This window comes from Podarcis bocagei (assembly GCF_964188305.1).
Source record: "Podarcis bocagei genome assembly, chromosome: 6".
NCBI classification, from domain to species: domain Eukaryota; kingdom Metazoa; phylum Chordata; class Lepidosauria; order Squamata; family Lacertidae; genus Podarcis; species Podarcis bocagei.
The window spans coordinates 40,703,413-40,720,818 of NC_138130.1; the positions used below are offsets into that span (position 1 = coordinate 40,703,413).

Sequence of the window (17,406 nt, forward strand, 5' to 3'; positions counted from 1 at the left end):
AAGCTCCATTAAACACAAATATTTGCTTCTGAATAGGTATGTATGCCATAACACTGTAAATTAACAATACGGTGACTTCACTTCTGCAAAGTTTTCACATTTTACATTTGCCATGGGGTGAGATTTTTATTTTTTTTAACATACCACATACTTACTGTGTAGTAGTATTTGTGCAAAATTACTTTTGTTAAAAGAAAAAACTGTCCCCTGAGCGCCCCCAGAGCAGTTTTTCCTTATAACAGTTCCGAAGCGGTATCTGATTTCAAAAGAACCCAACAGAGGAAAGCTGCATCCTGGTTGCTGAGGAAAGGAAGTGCAACAGGGTACAAGAGGAAATGAGGTCTTTAAACTATGGAAACTCCCAAGAACTACAAAATGAGACAGAAGCTGGAAGGAGCTAATTTGTGAATTCAGTGCTGCTCATGAGTGGAATTTTTTCCACCGTCCACATGGTACATTCTTAATCAAAATGCGACCTTGTATTCCCCGCTCCTTCCAATTTAAACCAAATTTACCATTCCTGCTAAGTGTGGGGTTCTCTCCCCCCCCCCCCATTTATTTATCAGGTTTTCTGGGAAGCCTGGATCAAACTGGATTAAATGGGGAAATATTTTGATGAGGATGATATTGTGTGGATGCAACACAAAACATGCGTGCCTGAGCAGCAGCACATCCACAATAAACAGCTGTGTGGAAGTGCCCTAGAAGAAAGATAGCAGAGAAGTAGGAAGAAGAACCAGTAGTGATGTTTGGAAGTGAGAGCTGGACCATAAAGAAGGCTGATCGCTGAAGAATTGATGCTTTTGAATTATGGTGCTGGAGGAGACTCTTGAGAGTCCCGTGGACTGCAAGAAGATCAAAGCTATCCATTCTTAAAGAAATCAGCCCTGAGTGCTCACTGGAAGGACAGATCCTGAAGCTGAGGCTCCAATACTTTGGCCAACTCATGGGAAGAGAAGACTCCCTGGAAAAGACCCTGATGTTGGGAAAGATGGAGGGCACAAGGAGAAGGGGACGACAGAGGACGAGATGGTTGGACAGTGTTCTCGAAGCTACCAGCATGAGTCTGACCAAACTGTGGGAGGCAGTGGAAGACAGAAGTGCCTGGCGTGCTCTGGTCCATGGGGTCACGAAGAGTCGGACACGACTGAACGACTAAACAACAACAGGAAGAAGAAACAAAATAAATATCACTGAGTGTGATTTTTTTAAATATAATTCTCATAATTAATATTTATACCTAAGAAATAGTTCAACCTTCCTTAAAAGCACTACGCATGTGAAATTCAAAATGGGGAGAGTGTTGTCTGGTGCATCAGTCCTAACTTCAGTTATCCAGATTTCTTGGGGGGGGGGGGGGACTATCACATTTGCACACATAGGGCATTCATTCCCTCAGTGGAAAACAAGCAGTATAAACTCCAGTTGTGTTGCTTTGTGAAAACGTACCCCAAACAATTCATTGGAAAACATTTCTCTTGGTACAAAAAATGGACGAACTAACAAGAGACAGGTGTGTTATAACTGGGAAAGGGGATGTTGGACAATATGAGTTGTATGCAAATAACATCTGAACGACATTCCTATATTTGGTAAATATGTAAAAGAAGCAATGAGAAGGATACTTCCTCTTGAATCCATCATGAGAAGAGGAATATTGTCTCTGTAGGAAGTGCCTTGTTGAGGTAAGCCTCATTTCTTCTTATTTTAATTTATTAGTATTATTATTTTGTACGCATTATGGCATCACATAATAAATTATACTGCCTTTTAGTATTCCTGTGCGCATATGACCTTTTAAAAATAAGTGCAACTTATATTTTTGACATTTCCAGTGATATTTGCGTATTAAGCCTGGGAGCGTTTTTTAGGTCTGTACAATCTAGGAAATATACCGATGTTTCCTTTTGTTGCTCATTTTAATTTGTTGGGTTTTTTGCTTCAGAATTGCCATCTTGCACATAATTTTGCTTGGGTTATATTTATAAATACGCATATTTGAAAGTCAAGATCCACTGGAATAAATGGGATTGTTTACAAGCATTATATTTTAGTCGAAAGAACTAATGTTTCTATGTTGCTGTTTATTTTGAGAGTAGGTAAATAATATGTAACAAGGGCTATGTTCTAGACTCAGATTTGACATTGAATTATTTTAATTGCAAATTTGATTCAGTTTTGCAGTTGGTTAATTGGTGCTCTCTAACTTGGAACATTTCCTGCTCTTTTAGTGACCGTAAAATGGAAACCATGGAGAATAGAATCATTCTAGAAGAGTTGCTGATGAAGAAGTCTCAGCAAAAGAAAAAAATATCTCCAAATAATTACAAAGAACGACTCTTTGTTCTTACGAAAACAAGCCTTTCCTACTATGAATATGACAAAGAGGTGAGAAATAGATTTCTTAGAATGCAATGTAAGCGGGTAAGAGATTCTTGGGTATTCAACCTCTGGCTAACGCCTTTTCATGTTATGTATTCCTTCTTATGGGTGTTGGAAACTTTCTCCCTACTTCCTTTTATGTTCTTAGAAAAAAGGAACCAGAAAAGGGTCAATTGACATTAAGAAAATTCGATGTGCGGAGGAAGTGAATCTAGATGAACCAGCCCCGCCAGAGAGGCAGTATCCCTTCCAGGTAAAGCTGTATACAATAAAATATTTTTGGTAGCAAATTCATATTTTGCTGGATGGTGCCTATAGTTTGAATGCCCTTCCAAAAAGAGAAAGCCCTGCCTCAGCATGTTGATGAATATATACTGGTGGCCCAAGACATTTCAGCCAAAAGACCTCCTTCAGTGGCTTGGTATACTTGTTCAGATATCTTGAAAAAAAGTCTCCTCCAATAACTTAAATGCAGCAATGCTGAAAGGAAGCCTTTACCAGATGTTTTGGCAAGTGTGTTATTATGAGTTTAGGGTGGGTAGACTGTATGCCTGAGCCCCCTTTAATTCCTGGATCCAGCACGGATTCAAATCCTGGAATAGGCAGGCTAGCTTCCTAGTGAGGTAATGGTCCTCTAAGTATGGGCCAATGAGGTAACAAAAGAAGTGGCTCTGTGCCGGATAACAAATAGGTGGGCCATCCTCCTTCAACTCACTGGTAGGCAAAGGCCAGTGCTGGGAGTTGGAAAAGAGAGAGCTAGAAAGGAGAAGGGGCAGGCAGCAGGCTGGGCAGTTGGGAGAGACAGAGTCATGCCTGATTCCTGTTTGAATCCGAGGAAGAAGAAAGACCTTCTTGGGGTGTTAATGCCGTTAGCCCGTCCATCGTAGGCTCAGGTTGTATATATGTATAAACAAACCATACATCCTGAAAACGCCACAGTCTCCGTTTTGCCTCAGTCCGGGGAAACTGAACCGAGGGCAAGCACCTGGAAGCTTGCACTGCTTGGAAATTGGGATGGCATGCAACAATATAAACCCATATTTTTGGAGATTTGCTTGGTGGATGCTTCCTGGTGTGTTTTACGGTTTGAATGCCACCAAATGACTTGTAATTCAGAAGAAATGACCAAAAAGTTAACATCACCTAGGGGATGAATTATTTGGTTTCCACAGAACTTTCTGTATTTGGAACGCCCTTTCTAGGGCAGTGGCCTGTCTTGTTCCTACCCAGATAATACTTTGCTGCAAAGTATGCTTTGAAAGATCATTTGAGGCATAGGGAGCTGTTTTAAGCTCACTTCTGCTGTTATTATGCTAAATGCTGGGTGTAACGCTGCTTTTTGATGACATGTTTTTGTTTTATTTGAATTTTTGGACTGATAATATTTTTGCTTATCCTTTTATTTTTTATTTTTATGCTGATATTGATTCTGGATTCAGATCTAAACCCAGCTCAGACTGATTTCCCAAATATACACATTCAAATCTGTTGTATGCACAGCTTGAATTAATTCATCTACCTCCCCCGCCATGCACTGTAATTTATAACTCTCTGCACATGGCAGTGTCTGAAATTATACTGGTTTTACCCATATAACACATGAAATACACCAGCATCTGGCAGGCCAGCAGTGCATTATTTATTTTAGTGCTCAGTAACTACAAAACTGTTTCCCCCTATGCATAGATTGTGTACAAAGGTGGCCTCCTGTATGTTTTCTCTGCAAACGAAGAGAGCCGGAGCCGATGGCTGGAAGCTTTGCATAAAGGTAACAAGCTGTTTCATCAGACTCTGAGGACTCTTTAACGTTTAACAGCTAACCTGAAAGGATTTCCATTCCAAATACAGTCGTGCCTTGGGTTAAGAACTTAATTCGTTCTGGAGGTCCGTTCTTAACCTGAAACTGTTCTTAACCTGAAGCACCACTTTAGCTAATGGGGCCTCCTGCTGCCGCCGTGCGATTTCTGTTCTCATCCTGAAGCAAAGTTCTTAACCCGAGGTACTGTTTCTGGGTTAGAGTCTGTAACTTGAACCGTCTGTAACCTGAAGCGTCTGTAACCCGAGGTACCACTGTAGCATAATGAAACTTGGCTGACATAAGGAAATTGATAGTGCCTTTGTGAGAAAGCTCTTTACAGAACAGCTTGAAGAAGAAAACACGATGGGAGGCTTTCAGAGTTCAGTCAACCAATTGAACTTTTTTTTTAGCAGATTAGCTGCTTTGAAATTGAAAACTAATTTTTGTAACAATCAAAATGGCATATGTGTTTTATGGTGGCTGCCTAGCCTTTACCAGGGCCGTAGCTAGTGGGTAGTGAGGTGGACCCCTGCCAGGGGCGCAGGTGGGGGGGGGACTGCAAAATCGGTTGCCAAGACCCTCCTCTGGGTGCCCTGTCCAGCCTGCCTAGCCACTTGTCACTTTTCTCTCTCTCTCCTCTCGCACACCCTCCTTCAAGGGTGCCAAGTTGAATAAAATATATGGGGGTGGCAGGTAAGTACCACCCTGTATAATTGAGATAGAGCGCATGCTTGCTAATTGAATGGCAATGCCCATTAACGGGGGGGCTCCTCAAATATTATAGGGGAGCGAAGGAACCCCAAGGAGCTGGCTCCCATGCCCTCCTCCCTATTAAAGTGGGTTGCTCCTCACTTTATGCAACTTCACTTATGCACACAGGGGCCCGGAAGGTAACCCGCACATAAGTGGGGAGATGCCTATATACCATCATCTAGGTCAGCCTTCCCCATCTTGGTGTCCTCTATCTGTTTCAGCCTCCTTCAATCAGAATTCATTACAAAAAAAAAAATTCATTACAAGGTGAAGTATGTGAGGAATTGAATGGGTGCAGGGGGGCGGGGCGGTTAGAGGAGAGGCTGAAAAAAGAGCCAATTTGTCCGTTGAAGTGAAGCCATGAGACAGGAATTGGTAATGCAGGTGAGCTGTGCAGAAGCACGCTGGCAAGCATGCTCCAAGCAAGCTGCCGGCTAGCTCTGCAGAGACTCCTTTTATTAGCAAAAGTCAGCAATTGGAAACAGTAGTGAAACCACCCTGAACTTAACGTATTTCCATCTACGCACATTTCCAGCGTTAGCAAATACACGTGTCAGCAGGTGCTTCCCTCGAATGTTCTCCCTGATACTTGATTACGTCTGTGTTCCCCACCATGCTCCAGCCAAGCGATGTGTCTAGCAAACAAAATTGTGAAAGGACAAAAAGTCAGGGGGGGGGGAGGGAACCCTGTCTGATAGCCAAGAAGGAAAAAGGTCGGGGAAAGCAGGCATAATGCTCCTTGACATACTGTTGCACATCTGGGGTGAGGTTTGCCTTTGCAAAGCAGAGCGTTACCTCTACAGTCCGTGGTTAGGGGGCGCAATCTGGATGGTTCTGCCAGGGGCGCAAGATCACCTAGCTACGGCTCTGGTCTTTAGCACACTTAGTGTATACGCCTGCACCACAGGTTCAACGTCAGTGCTTCTTTGACATTTTGGGGGCTGATGGACACACACAGAGTTCCCCGGTTCATTCCACTGGAAGCAGAAACCTTCATAAGGAAGGGCCAGAGCACCCCCTGCCTAAGCCCTTGCAGAGCTACTTTGAGTGTAGGTAGCACTAAGCCCAATGGATCAATGTTCTGACTTGGTATTTATTCATTCAATTTATACCCTGCTCTTCCTCCCAAAGAAGCCCAGGGCACCAAACCACAAATGACGAAACGTCTTTACAAACACTTTTGAAACAATTCAAATACAGATACAGGCTGGGAAAGATCTCAATTTAAAAGGCTTGTTGGAAAGTATACGCGCATGCACATGCACACATGTAAATAAGGCATCTCCCTATGTGTGCAAAACTGCCCCCTTCATGAAAGAGAATGAGGAATTCCAGCTCAGGTTGAAGTTCAGTATGTGCAATATATATATATATATATATATATATATATATATATATATATATATATATAAGTCAGATTTTATCTGTTGCTTTTACTTTTGCTTTAGTGACTTATTTTATTTTTATGCTGTGCATTACCTTGAAATTTAAGGTGATGTAAAGTGGTATATAAATGCTTTAAAGTAACAGAGGACTCGGGAGCTCTGAACCAGAGGCTAAAGCTACAATCCCGTATCTGCTGACCTGGGAATAAGCCCCATTGAAGCTTCCTTTTGAGCAGAACGTGTATAGAAGTGCAGTGTCAACCATTTCTAAACTGTTAGTACAGTTATCACTGCACTGATACACTCAGCCAGGGCTGGTCCACAATATTGTGCAGCCTGAGCCGAAAACCAAAATGGAGTCCCTCCTGTTCCATGAGCAAAAGTTGACCAGACCCCTGGCTGAATCTTACTTCAAGACTTGCAGCAGGACAACATCTTCCACTATTTCTGAGTGTAGCAACCTAGGAGGGGCAGGCTAGGCCCTGGGGCAACCACAGCCCTATCCACTATGACCTCGCCACTGGTTTCCATCCCTGAACATTTGCTTGCTGAAGCTGTTGCCTCATCTGCCTAATGGCAGGGCCGGCCCTGACCTCAGTCCATATCCATATTCTCAGCATTCGCACCTTGTCCATGTGAATGGGCCCTACATCTAAGCTATTAGTCTATATTGTTTTATAGCAGAAAACATTTTTAGTCTCTTCCTCTCTCTCCCCTGTCACCCCCCACCTCCTCTGTTTTCTATGCTTTCCAGAGATTCTGGGCAATACAGATTTACTAAACAAGTACCACAGCAGATTCTATTCCAACGGGAAGTTCCTGTGCTGCAATCAAACCTGCAAAGCGGCTCCTGGATGCATAATCTGGGGAAAGTGTAATGTGTTGTTTCATCTCTTTCTATCATTCGTACAATGTAAATTTGAGGCTTTTTGTGCCCTTTCCAATATTATTTATTTAATTTTTATTTTCCTAGGCATTTGCATTTCTTTCTTTTTTTTTACAAACTGCCCTTTCATATAAAATATCACAATGGAGTATACAGACCAAAACCACACTTTTGCAATAAAAGCAACAAAGATGTCAGTAACAGTAAGCCCACGTGAAGAGTGACTGACTGTTAAAGCACTCTGGGAGTTGTAGTTCTTGGAGTGGAATAGAGGTTTCCTTAACAGCCCTCAGCATCCTTAGCAAACCACAGCTCCGATAATTCTTTGAGGAAAACCACCATAAGTGTTTAAAGTGATTTAAATCCATGGTGTGAGTAATGTTAATGGGTGACATTCAACTCAGTTTAGCCCACTGAAATTATTATGATCTATTATTTATTCAATTTATATTCCACCCTTTCATGCAAAGATCCAAGGACTGTGTACAACATTAAAAACATAATTGACATAATGCAATAATAAGAAACAATAAAACAGTCACAGGAAAAAAAAAATCATAAGTCCCAATAGCACCAGGAAGCCACCATAGAAAAGGTCCTTTCTCATGTTGCCACCCTCCGAACCTCTCAGGGAGAGGGGACACAGAGAAGGGCCTTCTTGGTAGTGGCACCCGCCCTGTGGAACGCCCTCCCATCAGTTGTCAAGGAAATAAACAACTACCTGACTTTTAGAAGACATCTGAAGGCAGCCCTGTTTAGGAAGGTTTTTGATGTTTGATGTTTTATTGTGCTTTTAATTCTGTTGGGAGCTGTCCAGAATGGCTGGGGAAACCCAGCCAGATGGGCGGGGTATAAATGAATTATTATTATTATTATTATTATTATTATTATTATTATTATTATTATTATTATTATTACATGACAAGTCTAGGTCAGTTTGTATGGGGAGAGATGGTCCTTAAGGTATTGCGGTCCTGAGCCTTTTAGTATGACTAAGTTAGCACCATTAATTTCAGTAGGTCTACTCTGAGTATAACTTGGTTAAATACTGTACCACCCTCTGTATCTGGGGTGTATAATTTCAGATTGCAGGTGGGGGGTTACATGATTGGATGCTCCTGCTCCATACATTCAATCAATCAATCAATCAATCAAATCCGTCCATATAGAAAACTGGCATATTGGAGGGGAGCGTTCCAGCCTAGCTTTTCCCCTACCACAGGCACCCCCAAACTCGGCCTTCCAGCTGTTTTGGGACTACAACTCCCATCATCCCTAGCTAACAGGACCAGTGGTCAGGGATGGTGGGAACTGTAGTCCCAAAACAGCTGGAGGGCCACGTTTGGGGATGCCTGCCCTACCATATGTGCTTATTTGAAGAAGAGCAACCCGCTTGCAGATGAAAGTAGTACTGCTCAGATGGAGCCTTTCCCAACAGTGAGGGGGAAGCACAGCAAACTTGCTGGAAGAGAAATAACCAATGCCCTGTTGTTTTTACAAAGCTGCAAATGTCAGTGAGCTGAAGTATTTCCAAAACAAACTATCTACATGCAAATATTGCTCTCCATCCGAGTTCTTGGCACAAAACGTCACTGTTTTGTTTTCCAGTTAATTTGTACAGTTAGATGAGGAGGAAGAAACTCTTCCCAACCACCCTTTAGACTCCGAGGTTTTCAGCACAATGCAGTTAAGCCTTTTTCAAACAGTTCATGCTTTTAAAGAAGCGTGTTTATACCATGCTTGCTTAGAATGTAGGAATATAAATGGATTAGACCAAGGTCCACATTGTAACCCCACAGTCTGTTTTCAACCAGATTTTGCTCTCAAAAGGTAATTAATGAGGGAACGATGCAGCCCACTCTGGGTTAGTCCATTACTCCTATGGTAATAAACAAAGCTGCCACATAAGGGTTTTCCAAAGTCTGCTTGTCAGTGGAGATTCAGGGCATTAATTTCACCCAGACCTTCCCCCCTTAATTCTTGATATAGATTACATTCTTCACAGTGCAAGCAGTGCAGTGAAACCGCTTCCACCAGTACCAGGAGCACAGGTGAATAAAACTTTGCCACAGTGAATATGGATTGTTTAGATATGCTGCTTCCATTAGGATGAACAATGTGGGACTGTTTGAAAGAAGAGGGGCCCTTGCCTCATCTTTCTCTTGGAACAGATGGAAACGTAGACTTTATAAATCATGTAAATGGTGAAGGATATTCATGTAGGGTCGTCTTCTCAAAACTTGTAAGGGATTGGACCAAGCTATTCAGAACACACCAGGAATAGGTACTAGAGAATTTTATTCCAGAATTATTACAGTAAAGAAGATCGAAGGTTATAGCAGAAAGTTAACATGCTTACACATACAAGACATTTCCCAAAATGGGACTCCTCACAAGAATCAGATTATTAAGAGATGGCCATGAATGTGTGATTTTATTTTATTTTTTAAAAATAATATTTATTATTTTTTCAACTGTTTAAACAGAAAACCAAAAAAAAACAATTCAACAATACAATACAAAAAACACTACAAAACACTAACACACAAACCACTAACAAAACAAAACAAAAACCATTTAAAACACAATCCAATTTCAATATCTTATCTTTCATTCACTTATTTCCAAGACCTCCTCACACCTCCCTTTTTGTATTCCACTTCTATTAATTGTTTCAGCAATTCCTTTCCATCTTCCTCTGTTTTCTATCCTATAATTATCTTAACACATTCAAACCTTATTTTTCCCTTTAATACTCTATTAATCTATCTATACTTAATTCCTTATAACATTTCTACTAAAGCCATATAACTTCATTCCAACATTTTTCTAACATTCATTAATTTTACAGTATTTCTGTAAGTAGTCTTTAAACTTTTTCCAGTCTTCTTCCGATTCTTCTCCCTGGTCTCGGATTCTGCCAGTCATTTCCGCCAGTTCCATATAGTCCATCAACTTCATCTGCCATTCTTCCTGGGTGGGTAAATCTTGTGTCTTCCAATACTTCACGATGAGTATTCTTGCTGCTGTTGTTGCATACATAAAAAAAGTTCTATCCTTCTTTGGCACCAATTGGCCGACCATGCCCAGGAGAAAGGCCTCTGGTTTCTTCAGAAAAGTATATTTAAATATCTTTTTCATTTTGTTATAAATCATCTCCCAGAATGTCTTAATCCTTGGGCATGTCCACCAAAGGTGAAAAAATGTACCTTCAGTCTCATTACATTTCCAACATTTATTGTCAGGCAAATGGTAAATTTTTGCAAGCTTGACTGGTGTCATGTACCACCTATAAATCATTTTCATTAAATTTTCTCTTAAGGCATTACATGCCGTGAATTTCATACCTGTGGTCCATAACTGTTCCCAGTCAGCCATAATTATGTTATGTCCAACATCTTGTGCCCATTTAATCATAGCTGATTTCACCGTTTCATCCTGAGTATTCCATTTCAACAGCAAGTTATACATTCTTGACAAATTCTTAATTTTTGGATCCAACAATTCTGTTTCCAATTTTTATTTTTCCACCTGGAAACCAACTTTTTTGTCCAAATTGTAAGCCTCCATTGTTTGGTAATAATGGAGCCAATCTCGCATTTTGTTTTTCAATTTTTCAAAGCTCTGCAATTTTATTCTGTCTCCATCTTGCTCCAAAATTTCCCAATATTTTGGCCATTTGGCCTCCATATTGAGTTTTTTCTGTGCCTTCGCTTCCATTGGTGACAGCCATCTTGGAGTTCTCTTTTCTAACAAATCCTTATATCTTATCCAAACATTAAACAGTTCTTTTCTTACAATATGGTTTCTAAACGCTTTATGTGCTTTTACCTTATCATACCACAAATATGCATGCCAGCCAAATGCATTGTTAAAACCTTCTAAATCCAACACATCTGTGTTTTCAAGAAGCAGCCATTCTCTCAGCCAGCAAAAAGCAGCTGATTCATAATAAAGTTTAAGGTCTGGCAGGGATGAACGTGTGATTTTATATCCCCGCAGCTATTCTGCCAAGCCCCACAAAGGGTCATTTGTGATATCAAGCTGTTTAGCATTGGCCAAGTACAGATAAGACCACCAGACCCACCCCCATTAAGTCAGTTTAGCTGGCATACGCACTGACTCTGCTAATAATCTTGAAACTGAGTCAACTTACTCAGTTTTCATGAGCCAGCATCCTAGCTCAAATGTCTGCTGAGACCCCACTTCCACTATGGGCATCTAAAATAGTTCACCCGCCTCTAAGTCCAGGCCAAAACATACAATCTTAGATTATATCTGTGCCAACTTTATACATGGACAGGATTTTCACTGGGTTTGACCATGTCAAGGCTAATTCTGTACTTTCAGGATTTAATATCAGCTCAGTAGTTTTCCACTGAGAATACCCATGTCCTTTCACTTCCACACACATTGTCAAGCATTCCAGCTTTCACTAGCACTAGATCTAAGGGCTTTTCAGGAAACATCTGGTGGCACTTCCCGTTTTCCAGCTTTCACCAGCACTTGATCTTAGGGCTTTTCAGGACCTTTCCCCTTTCAGTTCCCCAACCTCCTCCTGGTCATCTGGCCCAACTCCCATGTTATCTCCTTGGCAGCTTGTGATTTAGCACTTTTTGCAAGGAGATTCTAAGCAGCTTAAAGCAATTCTCTGATCTATGATGTATAATGTGTAGCCTGTTTATATGCAATCAATAGCCTCACAACAACCACAGGTTTGTTGTTTCTGATGGGATTTCCATAAAGAAATGCAGTGAACTGGCAATGACCTAAACCTAAACCTAATCAGAAGGGTGTACCTTTCGCAGGTGGCACTGTGGGTTAAACCACAGAGCCTAGGACTTGCTGACCAGAAGGTCAGCGGTTCGAATCCCTGCGACGGAGTGAGCTCCCGTTGCTCGGTCCCTGCTCCTGCCCACCTAGCAGCACGTCAAAGTGCAAGTAGATAAATAGGTACCACTCCGGCGGGAAGGTAAATGGTGTTTCCATGCACTGCTCTGGTTCGCCAGAAGCGGCTTAGTCATGCTGGCCACATGATCCGGAAGCTGTACGCTGGCTCCCTTGGCCAATAAAGCGAGATGAGCGCTGCAACCCCAGAGTCGGCCATGACTGGACCTAATGGTCAGGGGTCCCTTTACCTTTAACTACCTTTCTCACTGGATGCCCCTGACAATGGTAGTCATTCATAGGCGATCTCTTCTGCCAACCCAAGTGGTAGCTTGTTTGCTTAGGGTTGGTTAAGCAAGCACAGGATGATTCACTTCTGCTCTAGACTGTACAGGCAAATCAGAAAACAGGATGACCCAGGATACAATTTTAATAGTTGTTTGTGACTCTCGACCCTTAGCGCACTCTTTGCATATACATGGAACATTCATGATAACTTTGTCCCAAATTTTTCAGAAATGGGCAACATTTTTACTCCCAATGGCACATGCAGCTGTGGGCAGACACAGGAGTGGGGGAGAGTGCTGTAGGTCAGTGATTAGTTCATAGTTCGTTGGCATCTTATAATTGTACAAATTACAGGTACTGATTTTTCTGTTCATGTTGATAAAGGACCTTCCTTAGCCACAGTTTAAGGATTAATGAGGTTACGCTTGTAGAGTACACTGGACACTTGAAAAGCGCTGTGTAATTTGTTGTTGTTGTTGAAACGGCAATGATTTCTTTTTCTAAATTCTTTTGTGGCATATCTTATGTTACTGGCTTTCAGAACAACGAGTACGACCATCAACCTCCAGGTCAAACACTTGACAAGTCATTTCTGAAAGAAGCAGTAGCTATTTATAATTATGAGCCAAAAGGAAACTCTGATGTTCCTCTTGTGAGAAACAGTAAATATTATGTTATGAACGATGAGGCTCCTGATTGGTGGCTCGTGAAGGATTTGGACGGGTAAGTTTCCTCTGCGTTCTTTAGAGAGATTTCCTTATTACTGAGGTATAGTTTTCATATTCTGTTAGCCGATGTACTCAGAAGAATTCTAACGAAGATTACCCCAGTTTAACAAACAACCCCACTGTGTTATTTTGTTTAAAGCTTGTCTAATGATCAATTCGGATGGTGCATGAACTGAGTATGTTTACATGGATGGTTGATGGTCTTGGACTAGGTTCAAATCTTAGCCTAGAAGCTCCACGAACCTTGGTTCATTCAAAGTCCTTCTCAGCTAATCTACCTCACAGGGTTTCTGTGAGGATAAAATGGAGAGAAACCATATGTATGCTGTATGCAGAGGTTAGCTGGCTGTACATGCTTTGACTTGTGCACTCCTATCACCCAGTGGAGTAATCTCCTGTTATGCCAGAGTTTACATTGATGTTGTCCCAGCAGCAGTGTGAAAAGCCCAATCATAATAAAGAGGTAATAAACCAATTATGATACCCACTTCCACAAAGACACCATGACTATCCACCAACCACATTGCTGCCCCTGATCCCACATGGATGGAAGGCACCAATTATCATGCAGTACCAGCAGAAACACCATGGCAACTTCATGTCACCTGGTCTCTATTTGTTTCGTTTTATTGCTCATCGTCTTCCTTCCAAGTGCTTCATGTAGGTTTTAAAAAATAACTTTTTTTTGTATTTTTCATTTGCAGAAATGAAGGCTTTGCACCCCGCGTCTATTTGAAGGAGGTATCCCAGGCCACTGAAAAACCAAGGTAAATCACCATCCATTTTGACTTCCATATTCTATGCTGAATATACCAAAGAGAGAATCCATATATTTATTCTGCGAAATCAGGAGTGACTAGACTGTGCTTCCTCAGATTCAGTGAGGAACATAGGAAACAGCCTTATTCTGAGTCAGACTGTGGTCTTTCTGGCTCACTATCGCCTAGGTGAAGATTAATATCAGTGTTGCAGTTCTCCTGATGACCTGGGGAGTAAATGGAGAACTCATTGTGCCTTTTTTGCATTCGCAGAAGAAGCGTCAATACAGCTAAAGCGTCATCAACTGAAGAGGAGGAAAGCATTGCTAATAATGAGTGAGGCGGAAATTCGGTGTGGTTGATCATTGGGATGGCGGTGCACAATGCATTAGTTTAAGTATTCAGTGCAGGAAGACCTTTACTACAGGATAGGCAAGCAGAGATATAAATGCCCTATCCTGCTGGCACTGATATACACAGCGCTACTTCTACTGCCAGCTTCCCCATGCTTCTGTCTGTGCAGAGACTACGACACACTGTCATTATTACTGTTTATTGTATCTGCATCCCACTCTTCCTCCAAGTGTTCCAAATCTCCCATTACACCCACCCCCACCCCAGACCAGCCACGATCTTTTTGAGTGGTGCTAGACAAGCTGTCATTTTTCCATCTCATCTGAACATTTTCAACATGTAGATAGCAATACGCTGTTGTAAGGACTGCTGAGGCACTTTTCAGCAATTAGGAAGAAGTCTATTGTAAGGATATATGAGATAATGTTCGTGAAGCATTTGGGGTGGGGGGGAAGCAATGTATACATATATTCTCTGTGTGGTGTGTGTGTCGTGGTACCAGCATTAAATAAATGTGGCAGCAATCATCCACGCTACAGTAGTAATTGAAAATTCATTTTCAAGGGAGTTTAAGCCTTTAAAGGTTTCACAGAAGTATTTACTTAGAAACTGCATGTGGCAGCCACTGCTTAGTAAATATGTGAGGGTTTTAAAAGTGAGCTTCAGAACTTTTTAACCTGTTCCATGGGATGCTTAACAACATGAACATTTTCTTTAAGTGATTTATCAGATAACCTTATTCCAAAATCATAGCATGCTCATTGCGCGGGAGAGATTCTTCAATCCTCGTTCAAATAATGAAAGTGTTACTCCATAATAATGCAATTACAGAATAATTGTGTGCTGTGAATGTAATATGTTAGCAATTTCTTTTGTTGCAGTTGGTATGCTGGTAAACTCTCAAGGGCCCAGGCAGAACAACTGCTGCAGCAGAAGGTAGTGTTTAAAAATTCCTACACATTTATTAGGTTTATGCATTGCCTTTAGCTGCAAGCATTCACCTCCTTCCTTTGTAATAGTGCAGGCTGGCAGTGTCAGAGAATTCAGTCAGAAACGGAAGTGGAAATTGCCGTTCTTCACATTTTTATCCCAGATCTGGAATGAAAATCAATCCAGTGAATACGCTTGGTATTCACTCACAACATGTTTATTTATATATATATAAAGCCTACAACCAATACGCCATTAATGACTTTCTTTATACAGAGTTTCAACATTTCCTTTGCATCAAAGTGAATGGTATGGAAACAATTATGTCTTTGTTTACATTAAATCCATAGCATATGAAAATAATGATTTATATTATGTTAAATAGCACACAGTGAGATGGATAATGTAGTATTTGGCAGAAACAGAACTTCAGCAGAACGGAAACATCACTGATTGTGCCAAAGTTGAGGTTGGAGCCGAAATTACTGTCTTCTTATGTTGTGGGCCAAACTATACACGCCGTTTGTTGTGCAGCTTCACCCTGCATAGCTAATTCTTCTGACAGCAGATGCAGAGAGGCCAGGCTAGATCAGGCTGTGCTCCCAATCTGAACCCCCATCACTGCCACACACCTGTCTGTTCACAATGAGAGTAAAACAAGTCTACTTAATGGCACTGACACTCCTGGAATTAGAAAACTGTAGTGGAAGAGATGCCAACTCAAAATATTCATTTAGTGTTAACTTTAAAATTTGAGGGCATCAAGAGGGAGTTGAACACTCATGAGACAAGCAGCTGACTCCTCTCCTGCCTCTCCATTAATGGACCCCTGCGAATACCTGAAGAAAATGAACTCTTCCGCATAAACATTATAATTAGATCACAAACTGAATTCAGAGGAAATGTGTTTAGGATGGGCGGCTATGCTATTATTTCTCTTTCAGCCCTCCTCCCGATTAACGTCTTCCATTCTGTGCCTACCCCCCTCAATATTTTTTTTCTGGTGCAAATTAAGGAGTCATGGGACTCAGCTATACAGCTGCAAATAAAACGCTTTAAGTGTGTTTTAAGTGCAAAATACAATGTGACACTACATGGCGATGGTGAGCCTAATGCAGGGACGCGGACTTATAAAAAATATTGGGGGGGCCCGGGAAAGCTCATGAATAACAAATAAGCTCATGAATATGCAAATAAAGTGGGTGGAGCTTTTGCTCGGGAGTGAGGGCAGGAGGCATGCAGCCCGACCCTGTGCATTTTGGGCTGGGGGAGGGGCGGCGATGGCGCTCTGCTGGAGGGGCGCCGGAGATTGTTGGAGGCGGAGCCCCCCAAACAAATTTTTGAGGGGGCTCGGGCCCCCTCAAGCCGCATGGAGTCGGCGCCTATGGCCTAATGGAAAATTCAGTGTATTTTTAAAAACACTTTTAAAAAAGCATTTTCATAACTTTTTAAAAATATGTGTAGGGTGAACAATGTACATAAGCATGTCATCTGCCTCTCAGTGTGTTGGTGATGTCCGTCCTTGCATACGGTTTGCTTGCTCTGACCCTTGGTGATTGGCAAGGAGCTATACAAAAGCATAGTTTGATGCACTTTTAGAACATCTCTAATACAGCCGTACCTTGGTTCTCGAATGTAATCCGTTCTGGAAGTCTGTTCAACTACTGAAACGTTAAAAAAACCAAGGTGCAGCTTCCAGTTGGCTGCAGGAGCTTCCTGCACACAAGCGGAAGCCCCATCAGACGTTCAGCTTCCGAAAAACGTTCAAAAACTGGAACACTTACTTTCGGGTTTTTGCGTTCGGGAGCCAAAACGTACGAGTACCAAGGCGTTCGAGAACCAAGGTACGAGTGTATATCAATGAAACAGGCCTCACATTTTATGAAAAACTAACAGAGCATCCATCCTCTCAACTACTACAAAGGTTCTCTTCTGGTTTTTATTAAAAGGGGAAGGATGGGGCTTACATGGTTCGTAATTCCAGCCATGCAGGGAAATACACTGTATCTGTACTCAGCATGACTTGCAGGTAAGTAGGCAAGGTATATATAATATACCCCTCCAATATAATGTATACCTGATTTAATGTATTGGTCTTCCCTCAAATGTGAACCAAGCTGTACAGTTGCTTTTTCTGGATTCAGATTGCATCTGTGTTCATATATAATTCAAATTAAAGTGTCCCTATTCTGAAGGCTGGTTTCAGTGCTATGTGCTTGTCTATATTAAAGCTCATGGGGAAACGGGCAGAGAGAGT

The 17,406-nt window shown here is 41.6% G+C and overlaps 1 protein-coding gene across 3 annotated transcripts in view; it reads left to right on the plus strand.

The window, feature by feature from the left end:
• The window catches only part of BMX (BMX non-receptor tyrosine kinase), a 26,555-nt gene continuing 9,149 nt past the window's right edge, over nt 1-17,406 (plus strand). The window contains exons 1-11 of one of the 3 annotated variants that reach the window (XM_081198115.1): nt 1-36; nt 2,232-2,388; nt 2,531-2,635; nt 4,069-4,150; nt 7,073-7,192; nt 9,194-9,255; nt 12,921-13,102; nt 13,812-13,874; nt 14,139-14,201; nt 15,101-15,155; nt 17,099-17,178. In XM_081198115.1, coding sequence (XP_081054241.1) covers nt 2,242-2,388; nt 2,531-2,635; nt 4,069-4,150; nt 7,073-7,192; nt 9,194-9,255; nt 12,921-13,102; nt 13,812-13,874; nt 14,139-14,201; nt 15,101-15,155; nt 17,099-17,178 — 959 coding nt within the window. In that variant the 5' untranslated portion in view covers nt 1-36; nt 2,232-2,241. Of the gene's footprint in view, nt 37-1,366; nt 1,686-2,231; nt 2,389-2,530; nt 2,636-4,068; nt 4,151-7,072; nt 7,193-9,193; nt 9,256-12,920; nt 13,103-13,811; nt 13,875-14,138; nt 14,202-15,100; nt 15,156-17,098; nt 17,179-17,406 lie in introns of those variants that run through there. The other 2 variants (XM_081198114.1, XM_081198113.1) reach the window with 2 other exon arrangements.